The following is a 25925-nucleotide window of genomic DNA, read 5'->3' as shown; positions in this document are numbered from 1 at the left end:
TGGCAGTGCTACCTCCAGTTATAATTTTAGCTCAGTGCTTGTTTGGTTCTTGGTCTGGTGTCGCCCGATTATTATCCCTCTGGAATTCTACCCCCTGGTCAAAGCTGACGTCACTACGACGTAGTAACCGGAGTGCTCAAAAGTTAGTTCGCGGGTGGAATTTTACCCCCACGGACTCGGAAGTCTAATGAAAATAGACAGAGCGTGATTAATTTGACTATCAATAAAACCCGAAATTTTACCCCCTGTACATATAACTAGCGTTTAGACAACTGAAGATATGAACGGGCCGGACTTTTACCCTCGGAATTTTACCCCCGGATATTTTTACCCCTCGGAATTGTACCCCCGGGCTTATAATTAAGAATGATTGATTTTCTTGTTTCTGTATTAATTCAATTGTAAACATTTTATTATTAAGTAGCCTATCATTATTTATTTATTTTGTAATCTTAACTTAGTAAACAGAATTTTCTGTTTTATTTTGATGTTCGGGATTTGCGTTTGGGGCCAACACTGTTATGTTATAAGTACTTTATGTAACGTAAACTCAGTAGCTCATTTAAATAACAATAGGGTGAACGTTTCACGACTTTATTCTACCACCATGAAAAACGATGTATTTATTTTGTTGTAAAATAACACAAAACAAAAACACTGTTTTACCACGGTTGTATAATAAATTGTTAAAGAAATCTTCGAAAAACCATTCAGATGTTTGTTTATATGTCATCATAATGAACCAACATTTGGCTTCAAATATCGAATCCTGATACTCGAATCTCAAAACTAAAATTAAAAAACCTGTTCGATTAGTTTTTGTTAAAAATAAATTGAGAAAGTCTTAATAAAATGTTTACTTTTAAATTAAAAGTGAATGAAGATAATTAACCATTCTCCCTAATTTATATATTAGACCAAAAATTCCGGGGGTAAAAATCCGGGGAGTAAAATTTCGGGGGTAAAATCTGGGGGTAAAAATCTGGCCCGTACAATCTAGGTTTTTACAATTTGATGTGGTCTGATTAAATTCACAACCGTGAAAATATAGATTCCACGTTCAATCCATCGAACTGATGTCGCGATACTCAAAAGTTCGCGGCCGGAATTTTACCCCCTGGGGCCCATTTCATAATAAAGTACAAACTAATATTATTAATAAATCAGCTGATCGCCCAATGCAAATGTAATGGAAATTTTGTAGTTTATTATGAAATGGGCCCCTGGTTTGTGGCGTCACGTTTTCCCAGGGGTAGAATTCCAGGGGGAAAATCCGCTACCCCTTGGTCTGTACTGTACTAGTTTCTGTCCTGGGGCCCTATTTTTGAAATGGTTGACTGTTGAGTTGAGTGTCGAGTCATTCTATTTCCAATCGTTTCGTATTTTTGAAACGGTTGACGGTGGACTTATACAACAAAAACTACTCAACACCTATCGAGCTGTTGAGTGGAGGTTGACTGCACTTTCTTCTTCCTCTTTTCGGCAAAAAATTACTCTTTTTGAGACGACGCCATATTGTTTTGTTATTGCTTTAATTTACTAATTGCGATTTAGAGGTTATGTATTTGTTGTCAATGTATTAGCACCCAATTATGCGATTGTTTTCTGTAGAATAATCACATTTTAATTTTATTTACTGTGTCAATACTAGACTATTTAATCAAGGGTTTTATTCTTGTTGGAATGTTTGAAATAGACTAGGCATACTAATTGAACTTATTATAAGATAATTATTGTTATTAGACCTATGATTTAGTATTAAAGATTGTGGTAGAAAGAAACAATATCATAGTTTGTTTCAATACCATTCACCTAATAAAGGGATCAAATTTATTTAAGTTACGATATGCTTCCAGTGCAATGGCAAATAGCCGCTTTAACCTAAATAAAAAACAATTAAAAATAACATAAAACAAACCGATGAAGGAAACTAAAATAAGGTGATGTGTTCCAAAATAGAGACGAAGAAAGCAAATAATAATGTATTTAGGATGAGTGTATGACCTAAAGTAAAGTGCAGCCTATGCCTAAACTTATAATTAGCTACACCCTAAAACAAACATCCATAGTAAATTTTATTTTTTATACTTAAGTTTATTACTTTATTTAGTTTACTTTAGTTTATTACTTAAGTTAAGGTACTTTGCAATCACTAAGATTAAGCAAGACATAACCTCAATCTCAATCTCTCAAGAACGGAGTTGACAGTTTACCTCAGTGTCTCGAAATATGGCAGATTGAGATTAGCTGCCAGATTTTAGAGTAAGAAAAGGGTTAAATCGAAGTCCGCAAGAACTCTGCATTGTGATTGGTTCAAAATGACGTCATCTGAATTTTTAACGGTCGTATGCTCTACATTTCCACCACGAGTCTCTCAACTAGTGATTCCCAACTCGCTTCCCAACTGTTGGGTTTCAAAAATACCAAATCATGTTGTTGGTTGAGTTGAGTGCTGACGATTGACTCAACTGTCAACCATTTCAAAAATAGGGCCCCTGATCTGTGATTGTGGTGTGTGGGGAGTGTGGGTGACCTGGGTGAGGGTGACGCTGTGTCAGCCATTTTCTTTTTCACTAACCGTACGTCGTGTTACACGCAAGCTAACCGGTAAGATAATTTTTATCTATAAGCCCTAGCCTATACCTTAATTTATTTTGAAGATACTTTGCTCAAAGGGCAAATTTTCGATGTATGTATTAAACTAAGAATCAGCTTATCAGTTTCAAAGTAGCCTATGTTAATAGGATAAGGCATTTATGAGTTCTGCTCCACGCAACACGCAATAGAATCATAAATGCCAGCCATTTCAAAAGCTTAGGCAGGCAGCTAGATGGGCTATTTTTCATCTCATTCATCAGCAGTGTAGTCTTAAATTAACCATTATGGAAAGCTTCCCCTTTCCTAGAAGTGAGAAGTGACGGATGTTTGATAGTACCGGACTACCGGTATTCTCATGATTTCACCACAATCACGGGAGATATTCATGGTTTTGCCGCGGTCGCGGGAGACGCAGCCGATTTCACAGTGATTTATTTAGGCCTAACTCAATGCAATTTAACATTGTGTAGCAAACTTAATATTTTTAATACTACAAATACAATAGCTTGTCCTAGCAATCAATAACAATGTAGCACAACATAGCCTAACTTATGTAAAATTTATAACTTTTAATAAACTTAACAAATAACCTTTGGAAAGCAATAGGCAAATATTTGGGCCTACGTTAGGCTACTTAGTCCTCGCCACCCTAACTTGAGGTAGCCCAAGGCCGCATTAGATATATGGCATGCAGCCTTGGGCTGCCTTAAGTTAGGGTGGCGAGGACTAAGTCATAGAGAAGGCATAGCCTAACTTAACACATTGAGTGCTGCCTGATCACCAAGGACCAAACCTCTATCATGCTGGCCTCCAAACACCCGACCAGGCTGGCCTGGTCATCTGCGCCCAGCCAGGTCCCGCTGAAATTGATCACTCAGTGTAGCGCTACATTGTGGAGATTGTATGTGCGTTGCTAGCGGTAAACTTATATAACCTATTGGCCTACTGTGTGTTTTTCGCCCGCCGTTCCTGCGGACTGGTGCCGGTCCCGGGACCCGTAAATTCCCACTTGCATAAGTTACCGGTACCTCTTAAGTTAAGTTACTGGTATTGACTTTACACATTTATTTTCCTACGGTTACCTAACACTGTACATGTCCTCTCACTGATTTTAGAAAGCAAAGTGGCCAATTCGCTCATCAGTGAGACAATGTTAACATTGTCTTACTCTATTTACTTTGTCTCACTCCAGATTTGCAACGTGAAGACATGAAATAGTGAGCGCGTAACATGCAGGCAACGTCGTATGCGCGCGAAATACATTGGCAGCACTGGCTGTAAATCAGCTGGTCAGCTGTTGTACTGTTGTATTTGTCACTTCACATTAAATGTTATATTAAAAGTTCACTTCTGTGTAAAAATAGGTTAAATGTTTCTTCACCAATTTATTTGTTTTATGGTAACTGTAGGAAAAGTATAATGTGCAACTCGAGTTCAAAGTACAATTGCCTCACTCGAGAAACCATTCCTCACTCGCCTACGGCTCGTGAGTAAGGATTTCTCTCGAGTGAGTCAATTGCTCACTTTTCTCACTAGTTTCACAAATAACTATTACGTTACTTAGGTAACTTATTTCTTCTGTGTTAAGTTATTGCTTTTTAAGTTAAGTTATTTGACATAAAAGCCCTTTCCAACTGATTTTATTAGTTTATTATTTTTGTTAACTTAATGTGTCTTTTAATAAAGATCAGCAGTTCCATGTTCCACTGTAATTAAAATTAACAATGGTTGGGTGGGAGAAAGGGGTTGGTACCTAGGTAACTTATATAAATTAATTTGTAAATAAGTTATTAGTTATACTGTAGTGCTATAACATTTTTAGTGTGAAAAACAGCATTTGTGAGACCAAAAATGGAGTAGGTATTTTCGTCATATTGCCTTCAAACTTCATTGCACTGGCCGGGCTGGTCACTTGTGACAGGCGATTTCGGGCAACATTTTTATTGGAAAAAAACTGCTCAAAACACTATTTCTGACCTGGATCCTCACTTCTGGCAACAAAAAATAACATTTCATGTAGCCTACAACAAAAAACTTTTAGGTCCTGGTGAAGGACACTGATATATTTACAGCCCCACTCAATGTGTTAATAAGAAATTAGAAGAGGCGGAAGAAAAAAAAACCTTTAATTAGGCTAAACATTTAACATGAAACCCTTAAGTTAGGCCTAAATATTTAACATTTAAACCCTGGGTGAATATAATTTTGTAGCCTCTACTGTCCACATTGACATGTTATTAATTGCCTATTGTCAGATTTTCTTTGCTGGAAGATCGTGAATGACACGTGCCACATCAACCTCACTGGCAGAAGCTAATCATAATCATAATTGGCTAGACTTTTTGTATTGTTTATAACTTAATACCTTACTCCATATAAGTTAAGTTACCGGTAGGCCTATACCTATTTTTCCCAGAGGGGAGGTAATTGCCCGGTGTTGGAACCGGCACTTCAGGTAGGCCACAAGCTATGGACGACTGGACAAGCCAGCCTCTTTGGGTTGTACCCAAAGTGAGAGTACCCAGTGACATTCCCTCCATTCAGGGTGGTGGGGTGTTCAGCTCTGCTAGTGTTGATTAAGTTCATAGATCTTTCACCTGCCTGTAGCTTGTGGTTGTGACTGAGTTCTTCGGGCTCGTCCTACCTGTTGTGTTCGACTGACATTTTGTGAGGCATATCCTTGACTTTGGAAGTAGCCTCGTCCTGGGAGGTGAAATACCTAGCCCCCAAAGGGGAGGTAAATGCTCGGTGTTGGCATCGGCATTTTCAAGTAGGCCACAGACATGGACGACTGGGCATTGGGTCCCAGTGACATTCCTTTATCCAGGATGGAGGGGTGTTTAGCTCTAGGAGAGATGGAAGTGCATCATATTCTCTAACCTACCTGTGTCTGTGGTTCTTTGGGCTTCGGCCTGCTTGTTGTGTGCGACCAGCATTCAGCGTGGCAAATCCTCGACTTTGGAAGTAACCTTTCCTGGAGGTGAAAACGGGCAAGTACCCGTAGCTCACGGGGACACTCAAGGGCAACGTAACTTTCCGCAGTGTGAGGGTAACGGTTTGTAGGCACTTATGCAAACCAATCCCTGTCTCTGAGCACGGACGGTATGGTTATCTTGAGTGTGGGGGGTTCTTCCCGGAACCTCAATTGAGTCAAGGGTGTCGCCACCTCTGGTGGATAGGTTCATCCGGGTGGGTCCCACTTCTATACCTGCCTCCTTTTGGGAAACCCTGATGGCCTGGCAGTGATGTTGGGTCTGACGGGCAAACGAAGTAGATCGGGTGCTGGGTCCGAGCCCGCCAGGGGTATCTGGGGATCTATCGCTCTGGTTATCTCTGGTTTCCCAGCAACTGGGTAAGGCCTCGATCGGGTAGTGGTGTAAATGGGAGGTTGGGGTTCCCCCCGTCAGCGTGCTGACGGTCCCCTTCCTTCTGGCTATTGATGGCGGGTTTGCCTGTCAGGGATTAGATAGGTCCCGAGTGTTACTTGCACTAAATGCGTCGGGGCGCTCTACCATGGTCCTCTAGGTCCCGACCTAGTGGAACCCAGGTGGAGTGACGCTTAAACAAGTAGCCGGGAACCCTGGTTAGGATTGAGGGGCAACCCTCTTTCCGAAGGGTCTGCTTCGGCAGCCGGTGAGCCTGATGACCTTAAGTCATCCGCCCATGATGTGCAAAAGGTTGATGCGTAAGCTTCGGCCTACATCATGGGGCCCGGGTAAGTCTCACGACAGGTACCGGGTATGTAGTCAGGGGGCTTCGGCTCTCATGACAAATAATGAAATGAAATGAAAATGAGGCCTATACCTATTGTGTTTTAGACGTTCTCTGGATTCTAAATTTTCTTATAGATGGCATAAGTTAAGCCTTTGCTGTACTGTATATAACTTAATAACGTAACCTTTCTAAGTAGTAGGTTATAGCCTACTACTTAGAAAGGTTACGTTATTAAGTTATAGCCTACTACCTAGCCTATCTTTTAAAAAAATATTTTGGATTTTTCATCGCTGGTTGTTTTATACATCAGAGAATAATATTTTATTTTTTGTTGTGAAACCGAAACTCCTAGGGTGATCCAGGGATTTTTTTGTAGGTATTGTTTCTTTTTCTTCCGGTTTTTAGAATGGACAAAACATTAAGATTTTAAATTTGAACTTTATTAGGCCTAAATAAAAAAAAAAAAAAAAAAACTTTAGTTATAGAAATCCTATGTCTCTTTGGTGAGATTTTTATTAAACAGGGATAGATGTAGCTTATATATTAGCTGCTTGGGAATAAAACACGTTTCACAGATACATAAAATAGGGGGAATGCGGGGGAATGTTTCCATGATTGCGGAAAGTGATTGTACAACATCACTAAGACAGCAGGAGACTAAAAATTTTACTGCAACCGGTTTTTGAGGTTTTTTTGTTCTGTCCACTACAAACTGCCTTGAGTACGTCTAGATCTTTGTCAGAATCAACTTAATGGTTCTAGAAACATTGAAATCATACTCTACAATTCAAACTGAGGATTCACTTCAGGTCATACTTTTCTAACATAAACTTGTAACAAGTCTACAGATAACTCGTAGGCAGATGAGACACGTTCTGCAAACCTGCTAATCTGATTCTGTAGTTTTACAGAGTCATGTCGTACAATCGAGGGATGCGCCGAGACAGTGGCAGAAGATCTGAGTTTGGTGGCGGCGGAGGCAACCGTAGGGGAGGTGGAAATTACATGAGCAGCTACGATAACTATAACAGCAATATGAATCCGTGGGAGGGAGGAATGGTCCCAGGCCGCTCAGGAAGCAGCATGCTTGGAAGCCAAGGGCAGGGCGATCTTCTATCTCAGCTGACCTCACCAGAGGCACAGCTGGCTCTAGCAAGCAACTTGATCACCAAGTTGATTAGCCAGCAGGTACAGCTAGCCTACAATATTGTTCTCATATTAAGCTTTTTCACACACTTCTAGCCTATCTTTATATTTGCATCTTTAAAAAAATCCTTCATTTAAAAATATTTTAAAATGTTCTCTTAAATCCAAAGATTACCTTGAATCAATATCACATTTAATTTTTCAATTCTCCCACAGAAGTTACTTGGGCATTCTGTCAGAAATAATTTTGAAGTGCTACTATTAAATAACTGCACACCTTTTGTAGTATGATTTTCTAATTGTTTTAGCTATTACTAACTTTCTGCAGTAGGCTATAATCTTACCAGTAGTTGATTACCGATGACATTATTTAACGTTGTTGTTCGGTTCACTGCAGCAGTCAGTTCCAAGTCTGCTCAACATGGGCAACATGGGGTCAGGCGGAGGCATGTCCTCTTTCAATGATAGCTATGGTAACAACCGTAACTTCCAAGACCGTCGACGACGCATGGACCAGCGCAGAACAGAGCCGTATAATAAGGTATAGTATGGAATTACGGTATGCATCAGCTTAGTTGTTACTTTTCTCTCAAGTTATTTAAATACCTTTGAGTAACAATGATCGTAATATGGTCTAGTTGAATATGGTTTTACAAGAAAGTTTTTATGACACAAGATCAGGTAACTTTTTTCATCATTTAGACCCCCTATAATTTTCTACATCGCTTCAGAATTTCTTCCCTAAAGTACAGCCTAGTTTTCTTTAAGTCAGTTGTTTTAAATCCTCGATGAAAAACATTGACAGCACAGTTGTAGGCCTATTCTCAACTATCAACCTACTTAAATACCCTAGACCTCCTTTAATCTCTTTTCTCTTGCAGATAAATGTTGAACATTTTGTTGTATTCTACTGAAATTCAGTGAAAATTTTAAGTTTTAAGAAACAGTCACTATTGCTGTTGACTTCTTTCATCCAGCTATTACCGTACTATAAAATTATGCATTTTCAGTGAAATCTTGTTCCAAAATATTTTTTGTATACCATCTCAGTAGGCATTAACTGATTTCTAAATGTTAAATAGCATAATTGAGACAGTTAAGTCTTCATACATGTCCATTCTTCTGGATTGCTTAACTTTAGGCAAACAGTTAAATCGCTTTTCAATTTGATCAGTTTATTAAGAATTCCTATACAAATCCTTTTCATATTTTCAATATTTATTATACATTTCTGTCACTGATTTTCTTAAAGTTTGTTTTAAAAGGTTGTTACTTACTTGTATGGTTCTCCACTATGCTTTCCAGTCGGGTATGAACCGACGTATGGATAGTGACCGTCGCAATCTAGGCCGTAACCGAACAGGTTACGAACGCAAGACTCCTGTTTCAAAATCTCCCAAAGCTCAGAAAGAAGAGAATAAGAAAGATAAAGAGGCTGAGAAACCCAATGGAGATGTTAAAACTGAACCCACTGATGTTTCTAAAAGGTGAGTCGGATGGGAATTTTCACCCTCTATCAGCAAAGTTTCTGTTTTTCTTTGAAAAACAAAGACATTTTCTCTACGTTATCTCCTTCCAATAACTGTCCACCAATCAAAATATGCGTGTCTAATGATTTCTATGTGGCCATTAAATGCTTCCTGTTAAAAAATTGTACATCAAAACCCTCAATCAATTAATGTTCAATTGTTTTATATACATTTACAAGCTTTTATCTAAGAACCGCCCTTTTTGCTCAAAAGTTGGCTTCTTTCAAAGCTATTTTACTCGAGCTGAAGGCTGTCGTCAGTTCCATTTCTGTTGAGAACAAATTATTCCTGGGTTGCATGGAAATTTGACCAAACTCATCATTCATTGGCTAAAATCAATAAGTGCCAAAATCCATTGATTCTTGATTGGAGCTACGTTGTGCGTAAATATTCTGTCTGGGCTCACTACAAGAAGTTGATGTTCGATGAAATCTACATTTTTTGTGGTATGTATGTAGTTTTAAAGGGAATTATATTATAAGAATAATGAAACCGTATTTGAAGGAAATATGAACTTGAAATTATTTGAACTGCAATAACATTCAAAGCAATTGTCGTAGAGTCCAAAACAGCTGCTTCGGTGGCAAATCTTTTGACAATAAGAAATCAGATATGAAATCAGACTGTAAGCGCAATCTGCTCCATTTAATAAAGTATAAAAAAAAGCTATGTCATAAATACTCTTCTTTGTATGCTTACCTTTACTCACAAATAAGAGGCGTTAGCTGTTTGCTAACATTCTGACTTGTATTGGACTGTAATATTTAAATGATTGATTGTAAGTTTTTTTAATTCAATAAACACCGCTCTTAAAAATTAATGTTAGAAGTACTCTTGGCCATGTACTATAGGGATAGTCACGGAAATAGGCAAGAAGTCATGAAAATTTCCAATGATGGATGGATTTGAGGGGACCATTCAATGCTCTAGTCAGCCGTAACTCCGACTGTTGTAGCATTTTTCAGGATTTTTCACAAATGTGACAGTTCAATTTATTACAGTTGTATTATTTTATGAGTTTTGAGTTTGTTTTAGTTCATTGTTGTACCTATTGTACTCCATTGTCATCTGTTATTAAATATTTCAGTATTTTCTACAAAATAACATGTCCAGGCAGTATTATTCGTGTGTGTATGTTATATGAAAATTTTGAGCAAAGTTCGTGAGTCATGGAAATCAATGTTAAATGGTCATGGAAATTAACAACAAAATTTTTCGGACACCCTGTATACATTAGTTTTGCAGATTTGTTATGGTTTATGTGAATATCAAAAATTATTTATTTATATTAAAAATAAAAAAACTTTCTTACTGTTTATTGAACAGTAATCTTAAGATTTTTTCCTAAACTTATATACACTTTTATTTTTAAATTTTTTTAAACATTTGACTTCTTTCTGGTCACAAAAGGCCACGGTCCGTGATAGTCTATCTGTGAAGCAATATTTTTTTTCCAAAATGTAATCTAAGTTGCAGCAGTTTAATGTTTAAGTTACATGCCCTTTCTTAAACAAATCTGTACTTGATTTATTTAGGGAAGAGAAGAAGGAAGAAGAAACCGAATCTTCCCACCCCAAAGAGGCTGAAAAAGAGGTAGGCCTAATATTAGATAAGCTCCATGTTTGGTTTTAAAAATTTGTAGGCTAATAAAAATAATTAACTTAATGACTTTTTTACATTCTTTTTAAGTACAAAGGCTTAGAAAAAAATAAGGTATAAGCTGATATAGTAGAAAGTCCATGTGGTAGAAAAGAATTAAAAGTTGAAGCAAAGTTTGAGCAAGTCTTATTTAATTGACTCAAACAACTCAGTTTTATATATTTCTCTTTGACCCTAGAAAACATAATATTTAATGTTTTAATATTTAATATTATTAATATTTAAGTGTTTAATGTGTTCAGACAAAAATATGAAAAATGCATTACATTTTGAAGCTAAATATATATTTGTATTTTTTTTTTCAGACCAAACCGATTCCGATTCCCGCAGCTCTGCTCTACTGCCACGTTTGCTCTAAGAACATGTGGGATGAAATTGTAAGTTGATTCTGACAAAGTTTTGTGTTGGTCGGCAAAAGTAATCTCATAATTGGGTATCTAGCCGACCAGGTGAATCGGAAATTGTATGTACATTTTTATGACTGGAAAATGTCCATAAATTTTGTATAGAGACTGATTTCCTATAATTTAGATATTGAGTAACCACTGACAAAATCCAAAGCAAATAGCCGTTTGTTTATTTTCTTTTAGTTTATTAGGTAAGTTTTAATTACATTTAGTATCCACTTACAACAACACTGCTGCTTTTTTAGGCAAATATACATTTTTAAAGCTAATATTTTGTGTGTAATTAGTCAAATAGAAACATATTTTTTTAGTAACGAGATATCACCTCTAGGCAGGCATATCATCATTATCATCAAAGAAAATGATAGATTATTTAGATCATTTAGGCAAATGATTGAGTGCCGGTATATTTTTTAATCTTGAAGAGATTTAATTAATACATGGCAACGGCTTTAAAAACTTTAATACTTTTACAATGGGTTGAAGAGTTTGGGTTTCTTTTTGTTGTTAGTAAGCAATGTGAATTTTTTTCAAAACCCATTGGTAAGACTGACACACATTTTCTAATTTTCAAAAATGAATGCTAATGTAGGCCTAATGTTATATTCGTATTTCTTATTTTTTCAGTCCTTCACTAAGCATCTGAAAGGAAGACCTCATCAGCTGATGATGGATGGTCTGAATGAAAAGTACAAGCTGAAAGTGGATCTGCTCCGTCATGAGATGAGAGTAAGTTTCCAAACAAATCAAATCAAAATATCATTTATTTCGCAAAAAACAGACATAACATAATATTATGATCCCTGTACAAAAGTATTTACAATATTATTTATTTTCCTAGGTTATATTTAATTTTCTATAAAAGCTTTTTAAATCAAGCGAAATTATCCCCCACAAAGGATAATTTAATCCTGTGAGTGGGAGAGAGTCGTTATATTATTAGAGATTTTTTTTAAATTATGAAAAAAAAGGAAATTAGAACAAGTTAAAAGTTGAAAGTTTAAAGTTACACTGGAGGACTGAGCGAATGGTGCCCCCCACCCCCCCCCCCTACCCTACCCCCAAAAGATAACCTGCTACTGTACTTCCCAAGCACACCCAAACTAACCCGAACCCACACACGCGCGCACACACCCACACACACACACATACACACTGCTGCACTCACTCCGACACCAACAGGCATTGGTTGTAGAAGTGTTTAGTCCTTGGCCGACTAAGTCATATCGACACCCCCTCCCCCGTTCAGTCTTGGCTGGCCAAACAAACAAAAACAATTTGAAATATTTTGTGCGATTAATGTATATAAAATATATCTCCTGTTTGTGTGTGTTTAATGTAAATAGACTATAACATTTTGTAACAGGGAAGATGAAATCTTTGATAACGAGGCAACCTAAGATTTAACCATAAGGATTGATGTGTAAATTTGCAATGTGTAATTTGGACCCTGAACTGATAACTTTTGTCCGTTTAGCTGGCAGAACAACAGCGCGAGATGGAATTGGAACGCAAGCAGCGTCAGGGACTCAAGATTTACAACCATCCTCGTGAATACTGCGCTATGTGCGACCTCCACTTCTACGGAAACCTGATTTCTCACCGCAAGAACGTGCGCCACCAGGTATTCAGAGTTTGACTTGTCAGTTAGTTTAACAGGGATTGGTCATTAAAAGTGTCATTAAGTCACAGGTTTAAAATTATCTGAGACAGGTTTTTATCCCTAATTTATCATTTTTAATCTCCCCAAAATCAGAACCATAAGGGAGAACTGGTGTAGTTTATTCTACTAATTATAGAAATATCAGGGTTGCCACCAGCCATGAAAACCTTGAAAAGCGTGAATTATGCGTGAATTTAGGTGACCATGAAAAAGTGCGTGAATTATGCGTGAATTTCGTCATTGGACCATGAATTCTCAAAATCATTATTAACAATTCAGCCAAAACCCCTAAATGTGCTGAATCAAATACTCCGTATTAAAACCATTCTCGAAATGAACACCGAGATAAAACGTCAAAGTGGGAGTGTCGAGATAAAAAGTTTTGTTGCCATGCCACGAACAGAAACGATTGCGTAGTTTATTCAAGGTCAAATCCGATCGTAACCGACGTCAGCCGAGTAGTCTAGAGATGGGAATTATCGTTGTTTTCCGGCAACGGTTATAACGATAACGCAGCTGCCCAATAACGTGTTGCGGCAACCTGTTATTTCAATAACGATTGCCAACTCGTTGCCGCTATAAACCGTTGTCCGCCGGTCGGTGTTGCGGCGTTCAGTTATCATTGTCGGTTGATCAGTTCAGTTTTCAGTTGTAGTCGGGAGTCGGGCGTTGCCGCGTTGTCCAGACAGGATGCGTTATTCTAGTTCGTTTCAGAAGTTATCGTTGCTCTGGTAGCGTTGCGGCAACGGCACTAATGGCAATGCATGATTTCGTTTTCGTTGTCGCGCGGCTTTCCTGCAACATTGTGTAGATAGATACGTTATTATAATAACAGGGAGTTCTCCGCAACGTGTTGCCGCGATAACGTTGCCGTGGCCGCAACACTGTTATTCATCCTGTTATGTTATAACGCCCATCTCTACCGAGTACCGATCTACCGATAAAATCGATGCTTTCGGAGCTAAAACATCGATCACATCGATGTTTGTTCCGAGTTTCTCGTCTGGTCTAAATAAACTAACACAGCCAATTAACCTAAAACCAATACAATTCAGTTACGGAAAACATCAATATTTCATTACTTTTGTTGGCCTAAAAGACCGATGTAACAAACCAAATCATCGGTTCGGTAATCTACCATCGATGTAAACAAATAACTTCGAACATCGATAGAAAAGACATCGATGTTTCGAAAACATCGACAATCGGAATTGATACTCGCTCTCATTCTCTACCACGATTACTAGCCCGAATCCTAAATCCTATACTAATAGCATTGAACATATGTTTTAGCAGTTCCATTTAACCAATGTTAAATCATGTTTATTTTCGGGCCAAAAACGTCATTTGTTGATGTTTATGATCCATACCGGGTTTTTTCTAGTAATCGTGTTCTCTACTCTCTACTCTAGTGTTCGTGTGGAAGGAAATACAGAGTAACCATAACCTAAAAGTTTTAAACTGATCTGAAACTTAGAAACGAGTCAAACGTTTGAAGTAGTGGTGGACACTGGACAGTAAGATCACTTGTTGCACTCGTGATTCAGTTTTGTGCTTCTTATAATTGATTACCCAACATTCAGTGGAACAAGTGTTCAGATTAAATATTTTTTATTACTACTTCCGATACTTTACAACGTTAAAATAAGAAGTACCTTGCCTTGCCATAAAGGTCAAAATGGCTTGCGCCGGCTGGAACTTAATCGTCTTCTGTGTTTGTTTTGGTCAAATATGTCGTCATTTCAAACTACTGTCAGTGTTGAGTAAATGTGTTACAACGTGAGATTAAGTTTATTTATTTAGGCCTAAGTTGCAAGAAGTCAATGTTGTGCTGAAAAATGGTGATTTCGTTCTGAGGAAGGTAAATGTAAATGTTTTGTTGAAGCATATAACTAGGTGTTTTCAGTCAATACCAATCTAACTAATGAGATGTAAATTTAATTAAATAATTGTTTTAACTGTGATTTAAACCTGTGTAGGCAAAAAATAATATATAATCTGATCCAATCTGAAGAAACATCCTCCTAACTAAGTTTATTTTAACCTTTTCTGTAACGTAATTATTTTTTTATTACTTAATGTAAGTTAGCCTATGTCTAAACTTACATACATTCCATAACTTTTGTTTCGTTCTTAGCTTTAACTAAATATTTATTTACATAATCTTACCTTTTTAGTGTGTTTTTATCAGTCAGTCGGTAACCTTTAATCTTCTCAATAAATAAAAGTTGGTTCAGGCCTAACTTAGCCTAGATTCAGCTTTGGATTACAATGTAGGCTAGCCTACTGTGTTACAGTATAAAGTAATAAAGTGCATGTGCGTTTTAGTAGGCCTAGATATGGCCCATTACTAAGTTAACCGTTTCTTGATCATGTTCTTAACATTTGTTTTTATAGTAGCCTATTATCTTAATTTGATGTTTAGACAGTAAAGTTCTAGGCCATTGCTGGATTAACTAAGTTAAACCTTTTATGTTTGGATGCAATGTTTTTTTAGGTTAGGCCTAGACCTAACTACCAATCCGACTTATTTTTTTATTTATTATTTCTTCTAACGTTTGAATTTATCATTAGCCCTATGATGTTGTTAAATCAGATGTTTCAATTTTTTTAAATAATTACCGTACATCGTATTATCCCACACAAGATTTTTATTAATATCCTTTTTCATCTGTGATTTTACTTTTTTAGACTGGATAAATTATATTAAATTCTTATTATTAACTCTAAAATAAACGCATGAAATGTGTTTTATTTGATAGTAGCACACAAAACTATATATTGTCGATAAATTAATGTACAATTCTGAACTAGGCAACACTCTTTTATGGTGAAATTGTGCGAGCATATACCCCATGAATTTTTCAAAACTACCAATGAAAACCTTGAATTATGCATGAATTTTTTTATCTCACTTTGGTGGCAACCCTGAATATACAAAACAGAGAAATTGTATGATTATTTTATAGAATAGATAAGTCTATAGAGATTGATTAAAAACACAGGGATTTATCTTCTTAAGTGTTATGAAGTTATTTGTTATTTTAATCATTTTACACACAAAAAATGTTGGGTATTTAATTGTTAGAAGACATGGAATAAAGCTTTTACATTTAAGCACAATTTAGAACAGTTAACTCTTGTGTCTTAACACGTTCACTGCTAATGACGCACTTGTGCGTCATAAGTATATTAGCAGATATATAATACATGATGTATATAATTACATAATATATTTTAATCCACAATTTATAGTATAAAATTTATTTAATTAAAGATATATTGTCACTCAATTAACATGATCATGTTAATGTTTATGTTTTTTAGCCATTTATGAAAGTATTACATATCATTAGCAGTGAATGTGTTAAAAAAATAAATTAGTAAATAAAATTTAAAAAAATATCATAGGCCTAATTGTGGATTTTTTTATAAGCATAGCTATTTTGTTAAAATGTGTATAAAATTAATAGAATAAAATTAATACTTATATATATATATGTGTGTGTGCTTTGTATTTATTTTGCTTTTGAAGTTTTATTCCACATTTCTAATCTGTAACTAAAATGATTTTTAAACGTAACTTTAGTTGATTTTGAAATAAAATAAATATTGGATTAAGGGGCTTATTTCCTCTACAGAAATTGAAGGCGTTTTTGCACCCCAAATGTTCCCACTGCAACAAGGAGTTTTCTACACGGCTGGAGTGGGATGAGCATCGTCTACAGTTCTCTCATCTCGAGGTAAGTAGGTTGAATCATTATTCTGGGGTTTTTAACTTTGTAGTTTGACATTGAAATTTAAGAAACATCCAACCCATCGAGTTATTAACGAATATTCCCATAGGGGAGAAAGTTACCAAAGGTGGCGCAGCAAGACTAGACCCAGGACCGATTTACTTTTTCATTTCTATGTCTCCTGAGACCAAAAACGCTATTCGTTGAAATGTTTTTATATAGTTGAATCACAAAATTTAAAGTTCCCCCGCTACTTTTTTGCTTAATCCTATATCATTGTTCTAGCTGTTAGCAAACCTCAGCTGTTAAGCTATTATTTTAAAGGTTGATAGATTTATTCCTATTTATTCATCTAAATATTGTGACCAGAGTAAGTACATATCTTTATATGTGTACTTCAATAAACATGTTAACTCGATTAATTTTGGTTTGATTTTGATGAAATTTGACATGAATGTGTAAGGCTGGATAAACTTGATTGAATTTGCGAACCAGCGAGATCAGGTAAATGGGAAATGGATATAGTGATGTTATGATTTTGAGATGTTGTTTAGAGATCAATATCATCAACAGAAATTGTAGGCCTATTTTCTATTCCAATATTGTCGATTTAACTTAATACTTCTAGGCTAGCACATACAAGACTATATTCAGTTGTTCTTAGGAGTTGGTTGTTGTTTTTTCGCATAGTTTTTTCCAATAACGATTTTGGTGTACAGAAAGTGGCCGAGTTCCGTCGAGCTACAAAACCTAACATGAAGGATGATGATTTTGACATCGATGAGCTTGTGAATCCTGACAGTGTCAACTGTGGTAAGAAAAATTGTATTTGATGGATTAATGGATACTGTATTTTATTAGCATAACCGTTCCAGACTTTGTTTGACAGTCTCTCAATTAATTATTTTACCGTTAAGATTTATACCCAGGGACCTGTTAAAACGCACGATATTGAATTGAACTGAACTAAGCTGTCAAATTTATTTTTTGTGAATGGAAATTAGTGTGCTCCTTTCCTTCTTATTATTAATTATTATTTCCTTATTATTATTTCCTCCTTAAATATATACGTGGCGTAGATCATTGCAAATGAATACCATGGATAATGAATTGCCAAAGCAGTGTTTCCACACTATTAAAACAAAAATTCTGCTTACTGGGTCAAGAAAATCTAGTTATATCACACATGAGAGCTGTCTAAACAATACAGTTTCATCCCAGTGATAGTTTCATGACTTAAGCATGTACAATAGCTGTTACTGTGTATAAATAGCTGTTAATAATTTTGTTGCTAAATTCATTTTATGAATTGGGTTAGTTTGGATCTGGAAATTAGTATAAAAATAAAATTAGTCATGAAGAGCCAACAATTTTGCTTCCCTTTTTTCTGGTTTAATAAAGTTAAATATGTTAAAGTCTTGTTTTTCTTATAAAAACCCCATGTAGGGGTTCCCTTCAAAAGAAGTTGTGACGTTTCTCAGACCTTGCGATGTTGGTTCCAAAAGCCTAGCTGGCCTCGCACTTAGGTACTGGGTAAAGCGCAGTAGCACTACAAGGGTAAATTTAAAATGTAATTTGAATCACAAACTTTGATGAGATTACTTGCTCAGGTGAGATGGTGAACAAGGAGATCCCGGTGTTGGTGCGTTCTCACTCCGAGGAGGATATCACTGGAGAGTTGAAAGAAGAACCGCTGAAGGAACGAGAGGACGCCAAGAAAGACGGCAAGGAAGGAGAGGAGAAGAAGGAAGAAGAGAAAGAGAATGAAATGGCTCAGGGCATTGACATAGAGCCGAGTAAACTCCCCAAGTACATCCCCTCAGTTCCTGTTGGTAATTGACATTTTTAAAATATTAGGTTATGAAGAATTAATCAAAAGCCTAAACATTTGTCTAGGAATAAACGCTTTTTTCAAGTTTTGTGTGATGGACACTATTTAAAATGGTTTAAATACCCGATTCTGCGCCGTACAAATGTTGGATGTGTCGCAACTAGTTTCAACTTGTCATGAAGTATATTCTTCAGGCAATGAAGGATGTCATAATCTCTTTATCAGAAGTTGGTTGATTCACATAAACTAACATTCAACATGTAAACAGAGACTCACAAACATTAAAACCGCAAATGTTCAGATGATAAATCGATAAAAATAAAAAGATTAAACAAAGTAATAACGGTAATGAGGAATAATGGGACAACACCTAATAGTTGTAGAGTCAGGACATTGTGTGTTAAATTCTAATCTAGATAGGGCATCTTTCTGTTGAAATTCTCTGTAAATTGTGTCCCCATCTCAAAAGTCGTGGATATTATAATAACCCATTCAATATTTTTTCCAGGAAAAGATTTGGTGATACAAGTGACCGGTTACATGTGCCGAGTATGCAGTCGCTTCATTCAGAGCGAAGAAGAGTGTAAAGTCCACTGTCGCACATTGTCTCATTACAACAACTACTGCAACACAGTACGAGCCAAGGTAAACAAATCCTTTTTGGTTAACCTAGTATTGTCACTTTGATGAGTTAAAAAAGAGCCTCAGACATTGTATCCGTGTATATGTAGTGTAAAATTTAGTGTATGTCGGGTTCAATTTAAACTACCGGTTATTTTTGTGTCACCACCGAAGGAAAAAAATTAAATTTCAAACAAAGACTTTTGATATATAAATACTTAGTTTATGTGACAAAAATTCATCCCGAGCACTTTGCCAATATTGAAAAAAATTTGGATGTGACTTATTACACCAGGTGGTGATAACTGCAGGCAGTGGAGAAGTTCCATGCAGGCAAGACGAATAATGAGCGAAATAATACTAGTGGGCGGGAGCGGCGCCAGGCTAGTATTTTTTCTATGTTGTCAAGCGTGGTAGGGGCGGAAGGAAGGTGAAGGGGAGGGGGAGGTATGGCTCGAGATGATTTGGTGCAGTGTCTCGGGGTATTCTTGTTCATTTATTAATATACCACTTTTTCTTTAGAAGTGTTGTTTAGTGCTAATTATGAACTATAAATTCGGTTAAAAATATTTCTACAAAGTATGCGGGTGGTGAGGTGGTAAGTTTTGAACAGAGAATTGAGTTAAAGCTTCTAGGCCAGCCAAAACCCGATTTAGTTATTACACAATGTCAAAAATCCTCTAAAAGTAGGAAAGGATTTATGTTTGTACTGTTCAATTATGCCCAAACGGGCATTATCTTCTATCTAAACTAAGTGCTTAAACGTCACGGACATCTACCCGCCATTAGTTAATTCTTGTACTTTGCTCAGTCCCCGCTGTTAACGTGCACTTGGTAAAGCTATCCTGTTTTGAGGTGATGTCTAATTCTAAGTAAGGAAAAGTTCCTTCCAATCAACTTAATTTAAATTTATGTTTTTATTTTCTAACACCCTATCCTAATAGGTTAAATATAATATAACCAATAAAAATACCAATTTATGTTTAAAAATTATTATGTTATCTATATTGCATAAAAACGTTAGTTTACGGTACGTTATTATTTCAAAGTTTTTCCCGGACCCCCCGCCTACCTAGGGGGTAATCCATACTCCCCAGTAATGGGGGAAGGCTTGGGCCATCCCTGCTCTGAGGCGCTCCGAACCCTACGCCACTGACAGAAGGCAGGGAAAGATAGAGTGTGTTCACAAATGTGAGTTTTTGCACCCCTCCTGCTCTTTTTGACTTCCCACTCTTCTCGGTTTGGAGGTCACACGGAATGCTAACACCTCTTGCCAACAAAACAACCAAGCCATACGTTCCATGCCACAAAACTATTGATATAGTAATGGATGTATCAAATCCTTTGTGACACTCAACAAAAACTGAATTCAATTCATGATCTTGGCTGTTGCTGGAGTTGCATCATGTTTCTTTTGCCCGATTTCCGTTAGCAGTGGAAATGGCTAAGATTTAATATTTAGATAGAATATTTCACGCATCAAGGAATTTTCCCACCAAAAGTATCTTCTAAAATAGGTCCACCTTCCGAAACTACAACGTAGTTAGTGTGAAAACTACAAATGGGATGGTTTATTTTTTAATCAAACATACTATTTCTAATGTTTTACATTTTAGGCTCGTATCATGGGAAGAAAGAAGAGAAATGACGATTCATCATTATTGTCTCCGACTAAAGATGGAGATAAAGAAGATGAAAAAGTTGCTGTCAAAACTGAAGGGGATGAAGCAGTTGATGGTGACAATGATAATGTAAGTTAAGACTTTTCTATACATTTATGTGTATCACTAAAATATTATTTTTATACTATATTTCATAACAAAGAGTAGTAAGGGGGTCATTACATATTTGAGACCATAGGTTTGAAGTGCCAGATTTATCGAGCACCTTAAATATGGCCGAGAATTTTTAAAGACCCACTTCCACCTGTCTCTTGAATGATGCTTTTCGCTACACTACAATGACTAATTATTTCCTTAATTAAATCAGACATTGGATATTTCTTCATTACACTTAGGTACTTGACAAAACTCTTATAATTTTTAGGCTATTCCTTCAATTTTAAGTTAATACAGTATATTACTTTGGTTGTTGAAAATTTGAAACTGTTGACAAAACAAAAACAAAGCTTTGTTTACGTCGGCAAAATCCAAAAAAAGAGAGTAAACATTCTTTTGCAGCAGTAAACAAAGGATTGATGCATTTTTGCAGGTGATAAACATATAACAAAAACAGGTAATTTCACAGTGGTGTAGCGATAAGGTTATTTTCTATTGAACTATGGTTAAAATTTGGAGAAAACAAATTTGTAAACAGAAGTATAAAAAAATACGAAAGAAAATAGTAATAATTTGTTGTTACTAACTTGTTACTTGTTAGTTTGTTGGTTTGGATTATTCTGGTTGTTGATGGAGTTGGAAGAAAGTTAATTAACTACAACAAAAAATTAACTCGCCATGAGTGCTATTATACTAATAGCATGCATGCAACTATGGGGCCACTGCTACTAAATAGTTTGATGTGTTATGTATGTTGTTCTCTATCTCTATCAGCTTTTCTGTTCCCCTCCTTTGATTTGCTTTAAAAAAGTTTCACATCCGGCCTGAAACCTTCTCAAATGACATAAAAACAATAAAAGTGCATAATTTTATTTTATTTTTTGTAATTTATTTTATTTACCTACTACTATTTTTACCTTGTTTCAGGAGATGGTGTAGGCTACTAATAAGAACGTTGCATGTTTCAATCTCAGAAAAACCGTTTTTAAGAACTTGTGTGTCAGAAGGAAATATTTAATTTCTGTTCTTAACAATTTTTTAATTTGAAACCATTGTAGTATTAAAAAATATTTGTTTTTGTTTATTTAGGGAGTTTACTGACAACCATAGATTTTAAAACTTAGCGAGTTCAATATTAAGCTGCTAATAGCACTATTTGTACATTATAACCTTTAATGTAAGCTACCGTGTTGCACTTTCCTCTATTTTATATTGTTTCTAAATTGCCAAATACTTTGGTAACATACAAGTAATATTTTTCTCATCATTTTAGATAATATGTGTGGTTTTTGTTAAGTAGGATTAAAAGTTTGTTATTTTTTTAGATGTTACAAACTGTAGTATTGTAATCTGCTTATTTCCACGTGTGTTAAATTTTCATCTTCCTTGTAAAAATGTTTTGTGGTGGTCAATGTAAAGTAAATTATTTCAACACAATGCATGAGTTCTCAATTGATTAACCTTAAAGTGTTGATATGCATAGACATTTTCTTATAGATTTCATCCTTTAACCGAGTTTATGGATAATATCCTTGATTAATCTTTTGATAAAGTGGTGTTAGAAGGTAATAAATAGGCTATTTCTAACCAAAAAAACAAATTAATCAAACTAACTAGCCTACACATTTTGGGTGATAAATAAAAAAGTTAATTTTATTTATTCACCATAAACATATTTCTAAAACTTCTGAAATGTAAAAACCGACAATTTCAAAAGTGCTATCTAAGATAATAATTCAAACATGCCCAACACTTCATCGGTCGTCTCGTCTTGAAAACTTCAAACAGCATTATTAGAGCTTTGCTAAACCGATACAATAGTATTTGAACCAGAACAATAAGATGGATCTTTCTAGTCTAAAAGCATGAAATTTCATTTTGGTTGAGTTTGGCCTGAGCTATCACTTGGCACAATCATGTCTACATCAAAACATCGTAATGACAAAAGACTAACACTGCTTTTGTTCTTGTTTTGCAAACGGCTAGTCCATCTAGTTCAGTAGTTTGCAATATAATATAGTATAGTATATTGCAATATATTTTCTCGGTATTGCGGGTCACTCTAACATCAAAGTGGCTATTTAAAGTATTCATTTTAACAAATCCCAAATTATATTTGCTATTTTTACTTTTCTATAAACAGAAACTAGAAACATAATATTTTTGTTGAACAGCATAATAAAGTTCTCATTGTTTTCCAACTGAAAATGTAAAAAATATTTAGTCATATAACGACCTTGGATAACCCAGGGGCTAGGATAATCAGTAGTGTACTGTACTAAAACATACCTAAAATCGACGGGAGGCTTGTTTGAACTGAGAAAGGAGAAGGTGGTTGAGGACAAGAGGTAGAGTGCTTCACAGGTGAACATGAGAAAAAGGAAAAAATCTGTCAATGTCAAAAAGGCACACATTGAAGTTTTATGAAAATAACCATAATCCTGGCTGGTAAGAGTTTTCTAAAATATATCCATAAAAATTAGAAATGAAAAAGATCCAACATAATTCAAATACTTCCTAATAAACATGGCCATTACTCACTCACTCATTTATTATCGGCCATTTATTACATGACCATTTATCCTCAAAAAGAATTTCTAGAGAAAACTAACCAACAATAATAAAATATGTATCTGCCATTTTTTTCCTAAGTCCCAATTCGATTGAAAGTTTATATTAGGAATTTTATTTCGATTGTATTGTAGAATAAAGAGGATAGCAGTTGGATTACCTTGAAGAAATACAGTATGCTTTTTAGAACATAGAACACACCTACAGAATATACAATATTTTTCGGGAGAATTTTCTAATATGTCATGTCATTTTGTTTCACTTCTCTACGCTTGACAAAAATCCCAAAGTTGTCCCCTTTGGGATTTTTGTCAAGCGTAGAGAAGTGAAATATTGTGTGTCTTTTGTGCCTTCTATAATGTTCTATGGCCTACCTGTACTTAAAGTAAGCTATAGTTCGGCCGCTTAGAAAGCGACCTCCTCCAGCATTGGTTTAACATTAGTGCGCAGGTCGTTTTCTAAGCGGCCGAACTATAGCTGCTATTCTCTTTATTCTCCAACTCAAAATCCAGGCCTAGAGGCTTCCTTGAACAAATCTATATAAATAAGTAATTTTTAACACCATTTAAATGTAGTTTGATGTACATTTTATATAAATATCCATTAGGTAAAGAATAATTAGGCCTAAATTGAACTATTTTGTTCACTACTTAAATAATGATCTGTGATCTACGCCTAATTTTTGCCAAATTGAGTTTTGCCAAGAAAACTTGTACAATATCCCCCCGTAAAATTTACTTTGATTAAAATACCTTAGACAAGGTGTTATAAACATTTAGAATTAACTTGTTAGAAGCACCATATTAATTTCTAGAAAGTAGCTTTCTGAGTCTGTGTTACTAATATTAAAAACCACTCGTCTAGATCCAGTAGAACTCTTTCATTTTTCTTTTACGTGTTGATTAGGCTGTCGAAGATGACGAGGGGAACTGGAAAAGGCGCAAAGTGAGCGACAAGGATGAATCTATGGAAGTGGACGAGAGCAAAACAGAAGAGAAGGATGACATACCGGACAGTGTTTGGGAAGAAGTCGATAAGGATATAGATGAATCAATAGAAGCTACAAAGGAGACGGAGGAAGCTAAAGAAGAAGACTCGGCTCCTGTCAAGAGAGGACGAGGAGGTGGTGGTAGAGGAGGCCGTCGCGGAAGAGGGCGAGGAAAATAAATGTGACGAGCAAATATCCACTTAATCAATGTTAGAAGCATAGTTTTAATCATTTTTAAGAATTTATACATAGATTGTTTTCAGATTCTATTAAAGACTAGCAGTATGCTTTGTAATGGGCAGAATGTATTAATCATCTTTTGAAGCACTAATGGGAACCAGGTGTCCTATTATCAAACCACATTATAAATCTTTATTTGGTTAACTCAGAATTTTTCTGTTGAAAGTTAATTAGTGGTAACAATTTTGTTTTAATCTCTTGACAAATTTCAATTAAATCACCAGCAAACCCCTTTGAATGTAGCCGAATCTGAAGGTCGCTGGTTTGATTCCAAGCAAGATAATTTTATGGACCCAGATACAAATTTTTTCATTGGCTATCAATTAATGATGCTATTCTACAAAAGTTCAACTTTAAATTGTAACAAGACCACAGTTTGAACCATTCCCAATCAATACCTAAAAAGTTCCACCTGCAAAGGAACAAAAAAATGTATGGGGAATTATTATTATGAGATGGGGATGCCCCTGGGTGTATTTTATTCAAATATGAATGAAGGATTCGTGTAGATCATAATTTGAGCTAAGACCAAACAAATTGCTTATAAAAACCTCCATTTTGTTTTCTTTTGTATAGTGCATTGTTTTAAGATTCTATAAATAAAAAATTAATTCCCATGTATTAATACTAAATGCCCAAATCTTTAGGTTAGGAGACATAATTGCTATTTGCAACTTATAGATCACTTTTTCGTCATATTGCAGCAAAAACAGCCGTTTTAATACATGCGTTGTGGGTATAAAGTAACTTGTTTACTCCCTAAAAGCCTTTTTAGTCCCTAGGGAGTAAGTCAGCTATTGTACACTCAGTTGAAACATTTGATTCTTCCAGAATCATTTTCATGGATCGATTTACTTAATTGGTTGTAGCTTATTTTGCATTCTTCTCAATAGTTAACATATCTAAAGGATGATGTACCTACACTAACAAAATCATCATGTACTAAATGATTGAACCCCTTTCTAAACAGCTGCTTATTTGCATTAGCAAAATTAAAACCAAGTTGGAAGTCGTTTTGAAAAAATATCTTAACATGAAAGTATTTGGTTTTCTATTTTAGTTAGCTTAAATTATGATGCAATATGACGAAAACTATTGTTCAGCACATGGTCAAAAAGTTTCTTTTCAACCCTCACTCAATTTCCGACTTTGGCTTTGCCTCGATCGTGAAACTTGAGAGTTTGGGCCGAAAAGAGTCACTTTACGCTCTAGTGAAGAATACTATCTTATTTTGTGTTGTTGTATATTTTATTTTAAATATGTTTGTAGCAACATAATTGAACATTTTATTTGAGACAACCAAGGATTTTATAATCGGCAATTATACTTTTTACTTTAAATAAATCATTATGAATTTCATGTTTGTGGGATTATTACCTTTTTTGTTGTGTCACTAAAAAAACTGTAGTTATATTTAGAAAAAATTCAAATATAGAAAATTGA

At 35.5% G+C, this 25925-nt stretch overlaps 2 protein-coding genes across 2 annotated transcripts in view; one reads left to right on the top strand and one right to left on the bottom strand.

Moving 5' to 3' along the window:
- Window positions 1-2581: 2581 nt before the first annotated feature.
- Window positions 2582-25841, top strand: LOC128996190 (zinc finger protein on ecdysone puffs-like). The gene is made up of 14 exons (XM_054421329.1): window positions 2582-2607; window positions 7224-7500; window positions 7856-7999; window positions 8764-8945; window positions 10523-10580; window positions 10952-11023; window positions 11681-11782; window positions 12531-12677; window positions 16358-16459; window positions 17173-17266; window positions 18064-18285; window positions 18793-18929; window positions 20522-20656; window positions 24161-25841. The coding sequence occupies exons 2-14, from the start codon at window positions 7228-7230 to the stop codon at window positions 24419-24421; spliced, it is 1929 nt and encodes a 642-aa protein (XP_054277304.1). The 5' UTR covers window positions 2582-2607; window positions 7224-7227; the 3' UTR covers window positions 24422-25841.
- Window positions 12253-25925, bottom strand: part of LOC128996191 (probable cytochrome P450 303a1) — a 37597-nt gene continuing 23924 nt past the window's right edge. Inside the window, exon 11 of the mRNA XM_054421331.1 lies at window positions 12253-12308. The gene's annotated coding sequence lies outside the window, so the exon portion shown is untranslated. The remainder of the gene's footprint in view (window positions 12309-25925) is intronic.

This window comes from Macrosteles quadrilineatus, unplaced genomic scaffold (assembly GCF_028750875.1).
Source record: "Macrosteles quadrilineatus isolate MER2022 unplaced genomic scaffold, UCM_ALF_1.0 Scaffold_6__1_contigs__length_79288215, whole genome shotgun sequence".
Classification (NCBI taxonomy): Eukaryota; Metazoa; Arthropoda; class Insecta; order Hemiptera; family Cicadellidae; genus Macrosteles; species Macrosteles quadrilineatus.
The sequence above is the reverse complement of the archived record's forward strand: the minus strand, read 5'-3'. Positions and strand labels throughout refer to the sequence as shown.